Source organism: Coturnix japonica, chromosome 4, assembly GCF_001577835.2.
Source record: "Coturnix japonica isolate 7356 chromosome 4, Coturnix japonica 2.1, whole genome shotgun sequence".
NCBI classification, from domain to species: domain Eukaryota; kingdom Metazoa; phylum Chordata; class Aves; order Galliformes; family Phasianidae; genus Coturnix; species Coturnix japonica.
Window position 1 is genome coordinate 60,632,069 of NC_029519.1, and position 18,133 is coordinate 60,650,201.

The window sequence follows — 18,133 nt, forward strand, 5'->3', positions numbered from 1 at the left end:
TTCTCTTGGGAGAGCATGTGGACATCAGTGTTTGTTTATGACTGTCTTTATTGTCTAAACCTTTTAATCATCATACTTACCTGAGTTTTTGATATGTAGACAGAGAGTGATTTCTTCCTGAACTGTAAGGAATCTGTGTTTTCTTTGACAGTTTTTTTCTTTTCTTTTCTTTTTTTTCCCCCCCTGACATTTCTCTGCCTCACTCCCATTACACTGCTGTTTTAGAAATTAGAAAACTGAATAGAAAGAAAAAGGATGAGGAAAATATCATAGATTTTGAGTAATTGAACAAAATGAAGTCACTTCACAGTTTGTAATTGAACTGAATTCAGGGGCTCCCTGTAAAACAAATTTCTGAATTAGTCTGTTGCATTCCAGGAAACTTAAGGTGTGGATTGGCTCTAATGGAGAAGCAACTGTAGGTTTCTGGGCAAAGAAGGAGGAAGAAAAGGATGTTTTTAATCTTTTTTACCTCTGCAAATCACTGGTAATGATCTATATTGTAGAACTGTAGCTGGGTAGTATTTCACCTCTGGTTTTGTTGCTGGGACATTTCACTGCATTTGTGTATAACCTGAGAAAACTGGGACACCTTTTCCTGTTGTCGTACAAATGTATCACATTTAATAAGATCCAGGCAACAACTAACCTACTCATTTCTCCATGGTTTTTGCTGAGAAATATCAAATCAACTGTGCGATTGCTAGACAAAATATCCAAGAAAAATGGTTTTGTGCTTTGTGCAATTTTTCCATCCTTCTAGTGTTGGAACTGGCATGTTGTAGGTGCACTGAGATGTAATCTTATAGAATATAAGAATATATAGAATATATAGCAGCCTCTCTTTCTTTCACAGATTTCCAGTGAAACAAAAATCTAGTGGCCTATATAATATTTGGCTGTTACTGACCTGTACTAATTCTTTTGAGAAACTAACATTGGGAATTTGGTGTATTCCATACAATATCTGTTCCTACTCTATTTGATATAATTGTTTTATTAACATTTTTTTTATTATTATTAACTGTTTCTCTCTGAGACTCTACACCTGCTTGTCAGTATTCACAGACTGTTCACTTCCTGGCCCTTTAATGGTGTTCTCTGATTAGTCACTGTGTTCCCAGCCTTTGGAGTTTGTTATTATCTTTTAGAGAGGACAGAGATGAAGGAGGATTGCAGTTATCTGGAAATAATTAGGCAGGTGGGCTCTTTATGCCAGCTGTGCAAAAGAGTTCAGTGATTTAATCAGATGCCAAATATGAGCTAACATGTGCGCTGTTTATTGAACCCTGTGAGGCTGAATATGAATAAGCACACATTTTGCTCTGCCTGTGACTAATGCAGCCATAGATTGATTTCATTTTATTCTGCATGGATGTTTTATCATTAGTTTCATTTAAAAGAGAGAGTAGTAAACCAATTTTTATGGTTACAGAATGTCATTGAATGGTGAGCTTTATGAGACTAATAAAAGTAGTGATAAGTGTTAAATTTAACTTTTTCTAAGAAAATGAGAAAAGCAAAACAGTTGCTCAGAAAGATTTATTATTCTAAAAGAAAATTGTATTTGCTGATGTGCTGTTGTGCTGGTTGATATAAACAAAGATAGTGCTTTTGTTCATCTAGTTTTGGAGACAAAGTACTTCCTTAGTGTAGTCATTTTTCTACCACATTTTCAACAAATTTTGAGGGCCCAGATTTTCCCTTCTCATAGGAAAATATGAATTGTTTTTCAGGAGCTACAGATTTAAGGGAATTTATTGTAAAAATCCATAACATCTTAAAACTTCAGGTCTGTTTCCAAACTAGATCTTGAGAAAGTATACAACTTTTAAAATTATTCCCTCTTTAGGTTTTTGCTCTCAGGTCTCACTGCATGCTGACAGACTTATTTGAGCCTCATTTGCCCCATCAGCCTGTAATTTGTACCTGTGCTTGGAGGTTGTACAAGATCTGTTTGGGCCCATGACATCTGTCCTCCTTGTGAAGGAATGTTTGTTGAGAAAGGAGTCCCATATTCAATTCTTGAGTGTCTACATGTGATCACAGCATGCATATGCTTGGTCTTTATGCTCAAGTTCTCTTGAGTGAATGATAGTATAGATGAAATGAGCCTAAAGTGTGGGATAGTTAGTCAAAGTATATATGCTGCCTAAAGGATGTACAAGGGACCCTAAAAGGCAGCAAAGTCTCAGCAAGGCATAGGATAAGTTGGTATGATGAAAAAGCAAATAGTAGTGTCCAGCAATATAGATAGTAGAACATAGTAGAAGTAGAATAATTGCACTTGAGTTAAATCGGAGAGCCAGAAGTTGTGAGTCTTTCAGGTGGGATGAATGAGGATGATTATGCTTTTGACTTTGAGGGAAGAGGTTCTAGCTGCTTGTTTCAACTTAGAAATGGAAGACCACTCTCTGCAGATAAGAGGCTAGCAGTTGGATCTATTGTTATGCATTCAGCATTGAGACTGCTTATTAATATTATGACATTGAATTATTATGTATGAGATTTTTTTTGAGCAGAGAAAAATAATTAATGATTTTAGCATTTCCTGCTTTTTTGAGTGCTTTTTTTTTTTTTTTTTTCCCTTTAAAATGTTTAAGTAACTCTTTTAATACAAGGTTCTGTTAAAAACTTGCACATTTAATACTGAAAGCTAAGAGAATCCAAGCACCTGGGACTACTGGGGCTGTTTCTTTGCTTTGCTCATTCAAAATCATCAAGCACTTCTTCCTTTTTTTATCTTAATTTGATAGGGTTATTGGTATTCAGTGGCAGCCTGAGTTTTCTTGCCCTGGGTGTATTTGACTGTAATGACACTTTGATATATTTCTTTTTCTCAGACAATGCAGTGCCACTGTGAATTGGCTGCTTAGAGTAGCACCTTCAGACAGCATGCTCTTATCACACATTCAGTTGTTTCTGTTGATTTCAATCACTGACTTTTTTTCTCCTACTTTTAATTGATAAGGCGACAAGTAAATCTTTGTTCATGTTGTGTCATTTAAGTCTATTAAAGTACTTCTTTAGCACACTGTCTTGTGTATTCATTTACAGAAGACTAAGGCAAATTTCCTTTCCAGTTGTAAACTGCAGGTGAACACAGAAAGCAGGATGTTGAGGATGAACAGGCTCTGGGTTTTTGGCTTTCACAGGCGTCTTGAAGATTTTTATATACAAATAAAATAATGAAGGACTTGTTCTTCCCTGCAGAAACTTCTCCCGATTACAAGAACTGTCAAGGAGTAAGCAAAGTTTTTGGGTGAAGTCAACTCCAGGATGCATTTTTTATTACTCCTTTTGTTCCCTTTTCCTACCGCTGTTTGCCTTATACACCTGTTACATTTTCTTTGCAAGTCACTGAGTCACAATAGTTTGTATGGAGGAAAGAGCAGAGGCAAGCCTTAGCCTTGCATATCTATTCTATTCCAAATCTTTTCACACCCAGATAAGTGGGAAAATGGAGAGAGATTTAAACAGTCTTGGTATATATGCCTTTGCACTTCTGAAGGATGAAGTGGCAAATTTCACAGATTTCACCTAGGAGATAGCTGCTAACATTTGCAGAAATGAGAGAAGAATCTATAACTCACACAGCTGGATACTATGGCTATTTAAAAATAAAACGAGCAATAAACCCTAATCCAATCAGCAAACCCTTCAGCTTTCATTGCATTCTAATTTCATTTAATCTACATTCATTGCGTTAAAAGTCAGAATTGGCTATCTGTGTGAAATTTTATTGTCCAAATTTTAACTAGACATGCAGTATTTGGCTCATGTCTGCACTGTCTCCCTCTCTTCTCCCCTCAGAGATGACAGGGAACAACCAATGTGAAGTGTGGAAGTCTGGCCTTCAGGGCTTTTTTTCTCTGTGGACTGAGCTCTGGGAGATACTGAGTTGCTCATAGGAGGTTTCATGTGATAGCCATGTAGGAGAGATCTGCCACCGTACAGAGTGGCAGTTGCTCTTGACATCAGAGTCATGATCTGGAGCTGAGACAAATGATAAAGAGATTAGTTTGCTACTTTGCTCCTTTATTTTGCTCCCATACTGAGCAACAGTTAGATTCTTTGCAGATGTAGTGAGATCTTGTTTTCAATATTTAACTCCCTTGTTATTTACAGTTTCATTAAATTCTTTGATCTGCCACTTTTTTGACCATAAAATCTACTGAGGAATTTGACTTTGTATCAGAAAATAAATTTTCTTTGGCCTCTAAAATGTGAAGTGAAATTGCATTAGGGAAATTTCCTTTCTGAATGTGTATACTTTTGTGTGCTTGCAGGTGAAAGTATGAGGCGAATGGTCAAATTATTTCTGCAAGCAGTGATATTTACTTCCTGCATATACGTGAATTTTTCAATTTAGCCAGCGGATGTGTTTCATTGTTTTTATCATAGTGCAGATGGGAAATGTTAAAGATGATGATAGCTTTCTTGAAGGATCTAAAGATGTGTGTTGTGAAATTCAAGGTGGAAAATATAAGAAACCTTATAAGAAAATATAAGAAATTTTGTTTGCTTTTGAAGAGACGTAAAACTATGTCTCTAGAAACTTGGCCAAGCCCGGAAGAACTAAAGTTGACCTTATATCTGTGTCTGTTTCCCCCAGGGTGGTTGTACTGTGTGAGGACTGCCAAGTTACAACAAGATCCTATCAGGTCTCCTCATCTTTAGCTAAACAGTGTGTCTCAGGAGAGTCGAGGTAGAGGCAGAGGGCTATGTGCACCTTTCCTCAGTTTGCTACAGGCTGCTGAGTGCAGTATAAATCATACTAAAGAGAACAGAAGCGATAGCCTTGGATTTATACCCAAATTGAAATTTCTTGGCTTGCAGGCTTTGGAGAATGTGTACATAAATACTGTTTCTCTGTTTTTAGGAATACACCATAGATATTATATTTGCCCAGACTTGGTATGACAGTCGTCTGAAATTTAACAGCTCAATGAAAGTCCTTATGCTTAATAGCAATATGGTTGGAAAAATTTGGATTCCAGACACCTTCTTCCGGAACTCAAGGAAATCTGATGCTCACTGGATTACAACTCCTAATCGCTTACTTCGAATCTGGAGTGATGGAAGAGTATTATACACTCTAAGGTAGGAATTTATTGACTAAGTAGAAAAGATAGAACTGATATGTGAAAGGACACAAAAATACATATGGATCAAGTACCTGGAATTTTGGTTGTTGACCACAAGAGTTCGCAAAGAGCTTGCTAAGATGGAAAAAACATAAGATTTGATAATGAAAAATATTAAATAATATTGAAATATATTGCTCAGAATATTTTTAAAGTGCAGTTGTAAAGGATATCAAATTTCAATCCCTTTTTAGGTACAAACAAGGTTTAAGGAAAAAAATACCAACAGAGTTGTATCTCATCACTAAGATATCACAGACCTGAGTCATAAATTATTTCACAGACTTTCTATTGTAAGCAGTTAATTATCTAATTTTCACCAACTTTTGTTCTGTAAGTAAAAGATGAATGTTCCAAGTAATAAAAATAAGAAAAGAGCTTGATTAAAGCTAAGGTCGAAGTTCTGCGTGTAGTGCTTCCCATGTTTACTCTTACAAGCTATTAAAATCTACAAATCTGTTCCTCCAAGTTAGATATAAACAAACATGTTGGGAGTAATTCTGATTGGCAAATGATGGATGCTTGGGTTAATTTTAAATCTACCATCTAGGCTATCTGCACTGATCTCTGAGACATACAGTTCTTGAATAGCTGTAGACTACAGAAAGCATTTTAGGATAATCTTTCAATTTTTCTTATTATTTCTTAAGCACACCTTAAAAATCCTGCAATAAGTTAGAAGCTGATAAGGAAGTAGCATGTGCAAAAGATGACATATATCTGACTTCTTTTTAAAAATCAAACAGTAGCAACTTATTAATTACTTACACAGCCACTCACAATGCTTTCATCTACAGACTAGCAGCATTGTATGAGCAATTTGTAAAAGTGCTCTGTAACAGAAGAAAGAATTTCAGTGCTCTTAAAAGCATCCTGTTCACTTATTTTTGATCTTAATATGCTTTGTTTGAATGTATAAAGTGCTCCTGGGAGAGCAATTTAAATTAACAGCTTTTTTTTTTTCAGCTGATGTTTATAAAAATCTTGTGATAACCTCTTCTATTAATGTGCAAATACTATTTCCTCTTTTTTTTTTTTTTTTTAAAATTAGAAATACATATGTAAGAGTTGGATGGTACCCTTTCATTGCTTGCTCAATTTCAGTGGTATAATTTTTGTTTTTAATAGGATTTAATAAATAAGTCAAACTCAATAAAAAACACGTAAGCTCTCTCAAAGCAATAACTTAGAATTATTGTCCTGAAGTTTGAGCTATGAAATGCAGTGGGCTGGAAATGAAACAGCAAAATTTGGTATTCACCTGGCACTGCAACATGCAAACATCTGTATAGATGAAGATATGATCTGATTCAGCCTAAGGTGGAATAACATTGAGTGTATATGCTGCATATATGTGCAATTGGAAAGTTTGAAAGGCACCCTCAGAAGGATGCAAGTGTCTTACTTGGAAATGGGACTTTTTTTCTTTCCCAGCAAGAACTACAGTTTTCCTTAAAATCCACATTGTTTAGAAACATTTTGGAAGTCTGTGATAGCATTTTCAAAACCTGTAACTGATTTGTTCTGTTAAAATGCTAGACTAGTTCTAGACTGCTTCTAAAATTTATACTACCTACTTGAAAAACCTCCGTGCCTTAGATATTGAATGAGTAGAAATATCAAGATTGATCTTCACTGTTCTTCTTACACAAACGTAGAGCAGTCCTCATGTTCCACGTATGTATATATATGTGTCCGTATATACTTATATAAGTGTATATAACCATGACATATAAGGATGCTAAATGCCGTGTGACTTTCCAAAACATTCTTCAAAAAACTTAATTTTATTGCTGTGTTTATATCCCCTCCTTGCCCGGCCTTTAGCCCTTCCCTTTTACTCCTCTTTCTGGTATAAATTTAAGAGACTCCCAAATCAATTGTCATTTTTGAAATGACTTGATATGGCAATTGAAATAACACAAATCATTAGGTTGCATTTGGTAATTTTGTTCTTTGGAGATGATGGTGGATGTCTTTTGCAGATACACAGCTGGATATGCATGACATCTCTAGAAATGCATGTGTTTATTATCTAGTCTGAAGTGTCTAGATGCATGGATATAATCTTTCTTTTGTTCTTATTTTCTAATTAGACTGACAATTAATGCTGAGTGTTATCTTCAGCTTCATAACTTTCCTATGGATGAACACTCCTGTCCACTGGAATTTTCAAGCTGTAGGTGGTACAATACTTTGTTTTCTTTTCCCTTTACACCCAGGCTCTAAATTTCCTGAAAATCCAGAAGCAATAGAGCAAGTAATTACTTCTTGAAACCTTGAAGTGAAGGAAAAAAATCTATTTGTATTTTGCTTTGATTTATTGCATTATTTATTGCATAATTAAATGCAATAATGAATGAGTTGAATTATATGCATTTCATTTAGTTGAAACTTTAAAAACAATTCTATTACTAAGGAGTGTGATGCAATATTCATTCCAGTTAATAGGAATCTATTGCCTTGGAAGAACTTTATTTTTTATGCCTGTCAGACTTACCAGCTTTGAATTGGTTCCATGTGTTATACTAAAAGGAAAATTAAGATCTGCTTTCTTCAGCTTGTTCTAGTAAATGCTTAATCACTAAAAACATGCCTTCTCCTTTCAGTGGGACTTATTTTCACAAGAAACATAACTTTCAGATTTATTTTTTTAATATATTAAAAATAAAATACTGTTCCTAAGAGCAGTGTGCTTTTGCTAGCCAAAGAAACTCAAGCCAATTGAACACAGCTAAACAATTTATTCTTAAATGTGAAACTTAAAAGGCAATGAAATCAAACTTCAGTGAATCTTCTTAAATGAATATCCTATTTAGTGTTTCCTTCCTGAATGCTAAATGAACTTTGGTGGGTCTGTCAATTAAATACAAGTGAACCTTGCTTGATTTCATTCCTGCTTCTGCACTAAATCAAGAAGTCTGTAATTCCAGGTGGATTACTGAACAATGAATCAGGTTACAAAAATCCAATCTGAGGAATAGGAATTTTATCATATTATGTGCTCAGAAGTACTTTTAAGCTCCTTGTGTTCTTTTAAAGCTAAAGTATATTGCATTCATGTATTAATTCATAGTGGTGATTCTGAGTCTTTTTTTTTTTTTTTTTTTTTTTTTCTCTAACCTCTCTATCAGAAAAAACCTGTTTCATTTGTTCTATTCTTGGTTCAGTGCAATACGTGCCTCAGGAAACCCAACTGGTAAATGTTTGTTGGGTTGTTTTTTTTGTTTTTTTTTTAGACTTTTTTTTTCTTTTTTTTTTTTTTTTTNTTTTTTTTTTTTTTTTTTTTTTTTTTCATGTCTGAATTCCAGAATATTGTGTAGATATCTCCTAAGTAATTGTATTTACAAATCTTTAGGCTGATCTTAACAGTTAGGCTTAGAATTGACACTAGATATTTTGTTATTAAATTTTAGGTGGATACAGTGGATTATAGATTTTCTTGCTCTCTGACTCACTTCATATACAGCCTTTGTTTTGTTTCCAAACTTCAAAGATCACAATACATGCTTTGAAATTTGCTGTGGGTGTAGTCTTGATTTGTTGTTTTATTCTAGATGGATATCCCAGAAATGAAATTGAATACAAATGGAAGAAAACCTCTGTTGAAGTGGCAGATCCGAAATACTGGAGATTGTATCAATTTGCATTTGTAGGGCTGCGAAATACAACTGAAATTTCTCATACACTATCTGGTAAGGCAAACTGTTAAGCTTTTTAGCATGTATTATCTATGTGCAACAAAGCTAACAGATGTAATCCAAAAATTATTACTATTTTTTTAATTCATAGGTGATTATATTATTATGACAATCTTCTTTGATCTCAGCAGACGTATGGGATATTTTACTATTCAGACATACATTCCTTGTATACTCACAGTTGTTCTTTCATGGGTGTCATTTTGGATCAACAAGGATGCAGTTCCTGCAAGGACATCTCTGGGTAAGGATGCTTATTTTCACCCTTGAGGGTTCTGGAGCTTGCCAGCATTAGAAATCCGCATTGAGCCCCAGATTAATTGAATTAAATGATTGTGATCACTGGTCACCCTTTCTATTGAGTTACAAGGTTAAGTGTAAGAGAATCATGCTGTGGTGTCACAGAAGGTTTTAAGGGAGGGAGTGTTGATAATAGAAACCTGTACACCTTGGGCTTTTGTGGTGATATAGGAGAAGGGGAAAATTTTCATGCTTATGTTAGGTTTAGATATAAGGAAAGTCTTTTACAGTGGGAGTGGTGAGGCACTGCAATAGGTTGCCCAGAGATGTATGTGGTGGATGCCTAATCTCTGGACAGGGCTCTGGGCAACTGGATCTAGCTGTGGATGTCCCTGTTCCATGCAGGGGTGTTGGACTAGATGATCTTTAAAGGTCCCTTCAAACTTGAACTTGATCCAAGCCTAGTGGCTTCCCTATTTCTTAAGTAAATATATGGTGTTTTTTTTCTTCTATATGATATTTTTTTCATCTCCACAGATGGTAATATGGCAATGATTAGTCTGACAAGTATGAGTAAACTTCACTTAGCATTATGGAACATAGGCTGTCGTTACTACATGGGGGAAAACTTTGAAGATGTGTATTGTTTTTGTTCTGTTGTTTTGTTTTTAAATTTTAGTGTGCTTTTTGTTTGAGCCTTTTTTTAATTTTCTTAATGAAAAAATTAATTTGCTCCTTTAAGAACAGAAAAGAATATTTGCAACTGATTTGATCCAACTTCAAGGAGTTAGGCACATAACTTGCAAAAACTTGAACTGCTGTCCTTCAGGACCTTGTTTTTATTACAGTTATTTCTTTAGTGTTGCAAGTTCTTCTGTAGTTACAATTCAGCATTAGAGTCAAACTTGACTGACCTGATTAGTGTGGCACTGGCCTCCTATGTTTGACCACTTGGGAACTGTATTGCCTTTGAGAAGTGTCATATAGAGATGTGTGAAGGGCATAGGATGCACACTAACAACTTTCAGATTAATAGTGACAGTTTTCTGATTTCTTTATGTGTGAATGCTCAAAAGTCAATGTTTGGTAGATTGTAGGTCAACTATTCTCACATGCATATTTTCTAGTGAAGAAAAAAAGAGTAAGCCTAGACATGTAAGTAAGATTATAATTTGCATGTTCAAGTATTACTCTCCAAAGGAAAGGTCACATCCTAATTTTGAACAACTTGGAAAAGGGTTTGCATCTCCCTATGGGATCACATACAAGAAGGAAGCATTAACACCTTCTAAATGTTAAATCAGTGAAGAGTGGTTTAATTGACACTAAACACGTTGCAAATAAGGCCAGCTTATTCATTTAATTAACTTGTATGTGAATGTAGGGAAATATTTCTATTAACTTAAGACAGAGTATTGAAAATATATTTAGTTATTTAGTGAATGAGACAAGAAAGGCCATGGAATTCATCTGATTTGAGCTACTACATGTCAAAAAAAGAGTTGAAAACTTAATTCCTTTTTCTAATACTTTTAAAATTATTTTTTTAAATTATTGATATATAATAAACCTCTTTCTGAGTGTGTGCTTTTATTTAAACTTCCAAGAGCCAGAGGTCTTTTATTTGTTTATAAAATGTATGTTATTATTTGTACCAGTTTGTGTATTGAATTTGTTGTATGTATGCTTCCTTTAAAAGATTAATGAAATTACAGAAACTTTATCAGTGTCTTGATTTTTCCAGCGTGTGTTAAAAATTAAAGGAATTTAAACTAAAGTTGAAATGTGTCACAATCACAGAATTATAAGATGGGAAGGGACCTCTGAAGAACGTTTGGTCCAACCTCACAGCATAGCAGGCTATCTACAGTAGGTAGTACCTAAAGCTAGTTGGTGTTTCTAGAGATGTCATGACAGAGAGCTTCACTTCTTGAGCTTCCTGAAGCTTGCCAACAGCCCAGGGACACACCCCATGCTGGGTTACACAACTGACCACTTTCTGTAGGATCTAACAGTGGCTTCTGGCTTCTTGCAATAGCACTGATGTCTGTGGGTGTTATCTAAGGTGAATTTTGTGGTGCCTCAGTTCTTGTATGCCTTATGAATGAGCTAATGATGAATCTGAGGATTACTTATTTATTTATTTATATATTTGTAACGTTGTGTTTGAATTACTCATACACTTCTCTCTTTTTCCCTTCTATCTCTCTTACTTTCTTTATTAAATAGGTATTACAACAGTGCTGACCATGACAACATTGAGCACAATTGCCAGGAAGTCACTTCCAAAAGTTTCCTATGTGACAGCAATGGATCTTTTTGTCTCAGTTTGCTTCATTTTTGTGTTTGCTGCCTTGATGGAATATGGCACCTTGCATTACTTTACTAGCAACAGAAAAGGGGACAAAGGAAAAGATAAGAAGGCAAAACCTAAGCCATCAGTAAGTCTAGTCAAATGATTAAGAACTAAAAATATGCTGTTTGTTCTTTATTATAACATTCATGGTTGGGAGTATTCACTTTCTGTGAATACTGTTAACGTGCAAAACATTTTGATCATTCAATTCCTAAGTGAATTAAAACATATGAGTCTAAGGTAGTGAGTCTTTAAAAATAATTTTCCATGCTGTTCCCAAGCATTTTCTCTGGTAAAAATACTTATTAAAGGGATTTATAAAGGCTATTAAAAATGTAGTGGATACTGCGCATCTGTAACACCGTCTCCTCAAGATGTGTTGGTAAAATGTCCCTACAGGAACTAAGTTAGTCCTTTACTAGAGATTTGTGTACTGGTCAAAGCAATTTCCTGGACGTGGGACAATTGGTCTCTTAAAACAACACAAGGACTGAAATGATGTGGCTTCTTGCATTTTATATATTTTCCATTCTTTGTCTATCATGTATAATTATATGAGAAATTATTTTCTTCACTTCATAGCCAGAGTTGTTAATTACTTCACTGTAAACTCACTTCCTCACCTCCTTTGACTGCATCATTTCTAACTGTTTTTATTCATTACATGACAAAATATGGAGATTCAAGAAAAGAGAGGAGAAAATGTAAGAGTAGTATTAATGGAAAAACTAGATTTTAGTCTGAAAATTTTAGAAGAGATGCCAAAGGTGGGAAGGGACTGAGATAATGAGAATACAAGAGGATAGTCTAAAAAGACTCTCGGTTTTAGAACTTAAGGGTAACTAAGAAAATAGATAATATATTTTTGAGTACTTGGGAAAACAAGGATGATGTGTGAAGAGCAACATGGAAACAAAATAATAAAAGGAGGAAAGATGGGCAATGATAGTACAGGAAATGTGAAGGCAAAAAATCATGAGTAAAGTGAAAGCAAGTAGCTTATGTACTTACCAATAAATCACCCAGATTATTTCTGTAAAAATTATTTATGAACTTTAACACCTATTTCAATCTGTTTGAACTGAATTTCAGGAGGGTTCAGTTAAACAAGTGGAAAGCAGAAGTAAGAATTAAGAGCTAGAATAAATATTTTTACTGACTTTCATGGCATTCTCCTAAGGTGTTTTATGTATCTGTATGGACTGGGCATGTTGTTTAGGGATTTAACATCAGAGGGTTAGCTGACAGCCTGGGTAGAGGCTGTGGATCAGTCTCCAAAACTTCACCAGAGATTTTCTCCTAATACCACTAGCTTGCCTCAGTGAAAATGTATCTTCTAGAAAAACATTTGGTCTGATACTAAAGATTCCAAATGATGGAAAAGCTATCATTCCCTTGGTAGTGATGATTATATCCTTTCTATGCACTTGCTTATGACCCAGTTGTCACGTTGTGGCTGACTTCAAAATGTTCTATTGTGTCATGGAGATGGGATCATCTAACCCTGTTTTTATAACTAATTATCTAGTATTTGCAAACCCCAGTATAACCCAGTTTTCACTGTGGCAGGTGGAAAGCGTTCATGATCTTTTGCCTGCATGAGATAATTATACAGAATTGTTCATAATTTGCAAAGCTCCCCATGTTGTTATCATCTAGCATTTGTATACTGCACTGAAAAATGTGCTTACGTTGGCCCTTGCTGTGGAATTGTATAGAATTATTTAATTTGAGGGTAAAACAAAAGCAAACACTTTATTTTTTACTTTTTTTTTTTTTTTTTTCCTTAAGAAACCATCTGCAATTGCTGTTCGACCTGGATCAACACTAATTCCAATTAATAACATTAATCATCTCCCTGAACGTGATGATGATTATGGATATGAGTGCCTAGAAGGGAAAGACTGTGCTAGCTTCTTCTGTTGTTTTGAAGACTGCCGCACAGGATCTTGGAGAGAAGGAAGAATACACATTCGTATTGCAAAAATTGACTCCTATTCTCGAATCTTCTTTCCAACTGCCTTTGCATTGTTTAATCTTGTTTATTGGATTGGCTATCTTTATCTATAAATTTTGCTAACTAGACAAACTCAGAAGAGAACTGAGCAGACATTAATGTTTTTCAGAGAATGGTCAAAGTTTAGATCTGATCCAAAATTACTAAAATTAGATGTTTTAAAAATTTGAAAGAAGACGATACATGTTGATATAGTCTCCCTCTTGTGATCAACAATAGAAATGGTATCAGTATTTTGATGAGAAAATTGAAAAATTAACTCTTAAAATTTAACTTATCTGTACACACACATATTTTTGTCCAGGTCTACCAAAATGCACAGACGAGAGACTAAGTCGTCGAACTGGGCAGTTCTACATAATCTTTAAATGTTAATTCTAAGTGATAATACTGATGAATTTTGTAGCATCTCTTACACTTTAAGAAAGCCTTAATAAAACAGGATTAGTTATTTTCATCCATTTCACCTATAAGAAGATAATTTTTATTAATTTCTGATTTTAAATAGCTGATAAAAGTAACACTTCTGTTTTTCAACTAGCCGTTTATTCTCTGTAGTGTGTTAAAAAGAATGATTATATAATAATTAATCTCATTTATATTTACATGAAATGCAGAAATGAGAGCAACAAATATATATATATGACTAAAAAGCCCACAAAGATAATTCTGAGCTTGTCTTATACTGATGTAGGCTTCTAGCTTTCAGCCTTTGATTACATTTATGTCTGTGATCCATCTGCTGTTATATCACTGTGGTATGTTCCTCAAAGTTCTCCAAGAGGGCTACAACTTTAAAAACTCCTACCTATTTGCCACTGCTCTAATTTCATGGAACCCAAATGTTGGATAAATTATTATGGCCATAATGCTTTTCACATCCCCTCCATTTCTCTATCCTTTGTTTGATTCATACTCAGGGGCAGAGAAAGAATTATGCTCAACAGACTTTGTATCATCAGTATTTGGAAGAATCCTTTGACAGTTCTACAGCACTTGTATTTGAAACCACTGTGCTAAATCTCCATCCCTAAGGGTAAAATGTATGACCTGGTATGCTTTGCATATGCTACAGTTTTGTATGTTCTGCTTGTTATTGCTTATGCTACTCACTGAGCCAAAGTCAGATTTACTGATACTGTGTTCTGGATTGCTGTATAATTACCTCCTTGATATATATATACACACATATGTATATTTCTAAAGGAAAAGCCCTTTTACATGGACAATGTAATAATTCTTATGCATTGCAGATCTTCCTCCAATGTGGGATATATCCCCTCAAAAACATAGAATTGGTTCTCCAGTCTGTGATGAGAGTTTCTGATCGCTTTGATAGGAATGCTTTAGTAGCAGTAGTCTTTCTGGATTGACTTCTCTGTATTGACTATTGCTGGCTGGCAGCATTTAGTATCTCATTTCTATTTTTGTCTGTTGTGGAAAAATGTGATCTTTCCTCCTTTGTCAGAAAGAAACCAGTCTCAAGTGAGCTTGCAAAAATCCCTCTAAAATTAAGAGCCAGAATTACACGGAAGACCTTACAGATCTTTAAAGAGGATTAATGGTATTAAAATTTGGCTGCAGATGAAGATGCTTGGTACTAGAGATAAATATATGATTAATGGTTAATTATAGAAAATGATACGTGGAAGTACACTCTTTCCACACACACTCACATACACAAATTATTTCTGTTAAATGTGCTCTCTCCTGATTTTTTTCTCAGAGAAGGAAGTAGAGTATTGTCATATGCTAGTTGGTACCAAACATAAAATGGGATAACACATGTGAAGTGTTCAGCTCCAGAGTTTAATAAAGAATGCAAGATTTTGTGCAGTTCTGCAAGCAAATGCTACTGAGAAGATCCCATTTTAATGCAAGCTTTATTTCATTATTTAGCCAACAAAATATGAAAGTGGTTGAGAGAATCTGAATGTCTGCTATTGAGGCTGGCAAATATCATTTGTTGCATGGCCTTTGCAAGCAGCAACTTCTTCTGACTGTTAGACAGGTCAGAAGTGCAGCAAAACTAACAATGCTGATAGAATAACTTATTGTTTCTTTATAGTCTCATTTTCAGAAAATGTTCAGTACAATGGAAATATGCCAGTTTTGATTCCATAGTGCAGTGTGATGCTTTTTGACAGCACTCTAAACACATTCCTCCATAGGAAGGATGAAGGTGGCTTCAGTAGCAGCATGTTGAATGTGTACTTGAAAGGCAATCTACTTGCTACAAAATATAGGATCCAATTTTTTTCCAGCTCCTGACTTTCATTAATTCACGTATAAACAAAGGAACTTGAAAGAGCTTGACACTTTACAAGGGAAATACACATTTTACAGCACATCCAGTTAGTTCTTTCTATTCATGTGGTGTCAGTTGCCAGTCAGCCTAGACTGGAAAACAAAACATCCCAAATTTTCAAGGGATGGATAAGAAATCTTTCATCACCAATTTCTATGAAACAATGTAATAGAGTATAAAGCTATTGAATGTTATAGCTGTTTGGTTTAGGGATACACTTACTTCTGTCTGTTGACAAACTTTTCTTTGGATTTTGTTTGTTTCCAGTGATATCATTTCAGTTTCCCACAGTACTGTGAGTGCAAATTGAGGTGGGAATGTGGTGAACTGTAACTTGGCATGTAATAAATGTGCTGTTTTAGTCCTATGTGTTTTCTTTGTAGTCTGCATGTAAACACAGTTCTAGGAAATCTAAATGATGAAAAAGAAAAAAGAAAAAAAAAGAAAAAAAAAAGGCAAGAAACAAACTATGGTTACTTGGGCTTGGATGCTGCAACCATTTTTCAAACCTACTTGAATAAAATATCATTTACTGATAACTGGGATTACAATATTTGGGGTCATGTTATTTGGACCAACACTGTTTTAAGGGTGTCCTTAAACCTATTCCTAAACAATATTGTAATGCAGCTAGAATTCAAAGAAGCATGTGCTTATGTACTGTCATAAAGACTAATGTTATCCTGAATCGATGCCATTAACACATGCTTAATTTACATTAATTTCAGTGATGGGTGTTCTGTTGCTCAAATGACTGAACACCAAGGATGGGAACCAGAACCTCTTCAGTAAAATATTTTCTAGTTGAAAGAAAGGGACATGGAGGAGAAATTGCCAGAAAGGTATGGAGGGGAGAAACAAGCCTGGAGAAACTGTTTTATGCTGCACAAATTGTCAGCATCTCCTGAAATGTATTCTAAAAAAAAATAATAATAATTAAAAAAAGTAGTTTCCTTGATATTTATATGCTTGTGTTCCCCACTTGTCTGGTTTAGTAGTGAGTACAGCTCAGCGTGTTATTTTTGGTGAGGTTTTGTCTCTGTCTGTACTCACTGATCTTCAGATTCATGTCTTATGTGTCTGAGTGCATCCGCTTAATGTACAAACAGTGGTGATGAAACCAAATCATGAGCTTTGGGTAGCATATTTTATATTAACACACTGATGTGCTTCAAAGGCTTTAACCTTATCCAGTTTTCTGTCATTCAGAGACATAGGTTTGTGTAAGACTTTGAAGGAGAATCACCTCCAACTTAGTTCTTATAATTTTGTGATTTATTTAATACACTAGAGGAAGATTTGTTTAAAATTATTATCTGAACTCTGCCATTTGTGAGCACCTTGGCTTTTCAATTGAAAAACCAAAAGGAAGAGTCTGTATTTTTTTTATCTATGTGCATAATGTAAGATACATTTTATTTAATTGTCTCTGTCATAATTTCTGTTTACTGTTTCCACGTAACTGAGGATTAATGCAAACACATCCAATTTACATTTAAAAAAAAAATATTTTTTATTATTTTGTTTTAAATTCATTGCAGTTCTTCTCAGTTAGATTAGTGTTCATTTCATTTTTCTTAAGTATAATTGTATTTGGTAGTGACCACAGTAGAGAAAATAGCAGTAACCAAAATGGAATTCCTAACAAGGCTAGAGATTTTTAGAATATGAAACCAGGAATTAGAAAGAACAACTATGCTTTTATTGCTGTAGCCCTCTGAACATGCCACAGGGGAGACTGTCTCACTGAGGGAGGCAAAATGTTCTGCAAGGTGTAGAAAAGACGTATCCATTTGTTCAGAGCAGAGGTTTGTTTCCCCAAGTGGTTTAAGCCAAGAAAAGATCAACCTGTTCTTATTCAGTGGTCTCTTGCTTCTGTTTCACTTGTGCCAGCAAAAGCAGTTGTAAATTCATGTTGTTAGGTGAACAAGACTTGGAAAAAAAATGTTTTATTGTACTTTTTCCTAAATTAATATTTCAGACAGATGGGTAGGTTCATCTGATAACTAATATCCTTGGCCATTTGCTCTTCTCTAAAACAGGTGGTGGGAGCTTTTAGCGGGAGGTAGAAAGGATGACTTGTAACAATGGATGTATTGAATTCAGTTGAGAACTGCTGTGGAGGAAGGGGAAAGATGGTAAGAAAAAAACTGTGGGAGGGAGGTAATATCAGAATCCAGTTCTATGGATCTGAATGGCCTATTTAGTTAATCTGTTTCTCAGTGGTATTCGTAACTGCTCAAGATTCTCCTGCTACATAATTATTGTATTATTATAATTACTATTAAAGTTTATTTCCTGTACATTCATTACAGAACAAATGAAGAACAGGCTGTTATCTTGTGTGACTGTTAAATAAATCAG

The 18,133-nt window shown here is 34.7% G+C and overlaps 1 protein-coding gene across 1 annotated transcript in view; it reads left to right on the forward strand.

Moving 5' to 3' along the window:
* Window positions 1-16,696, forward strand: part of GABRG1 (gamma-aminobutyric acid type A receptor subunit gamma1) — a 50,280-nt gene extending 33,584 nt beyond the window's left edge. Inside the window, exons 4-9 of the mRNA XM_015862458.2 lie at window positions 4,883-5,103; window positions 7,244-7,326; window positions 8,705-8,842; window positions 8,940-9,092; window positions 11,318-11,529; window positions 13,236-16,696. Coding sequence (XP_015717944.1) covers window positions 4,883-5,103; window positions 7,244-7,326; window positions 8,705-8,842; window positions 8,940-9,092; window positions 11,318-11,529; window positions 13,236-13,514 — 1,086 coding nt within the window. The 3' untranslated portion in view covers window positions 13,515-16,696. The remainder of the gene's footprint in view (window positions 1-4,882; window positions 5,104-7,243; window positions 7,327-8,704; window positions 8,843-8,939; window positions 9,093-11,317; window positions 11,530-13,235) is intronic.
* The last annotated feature ends 1,437 nt before the right edge of the window (window positions 16,697-18,133 follow it).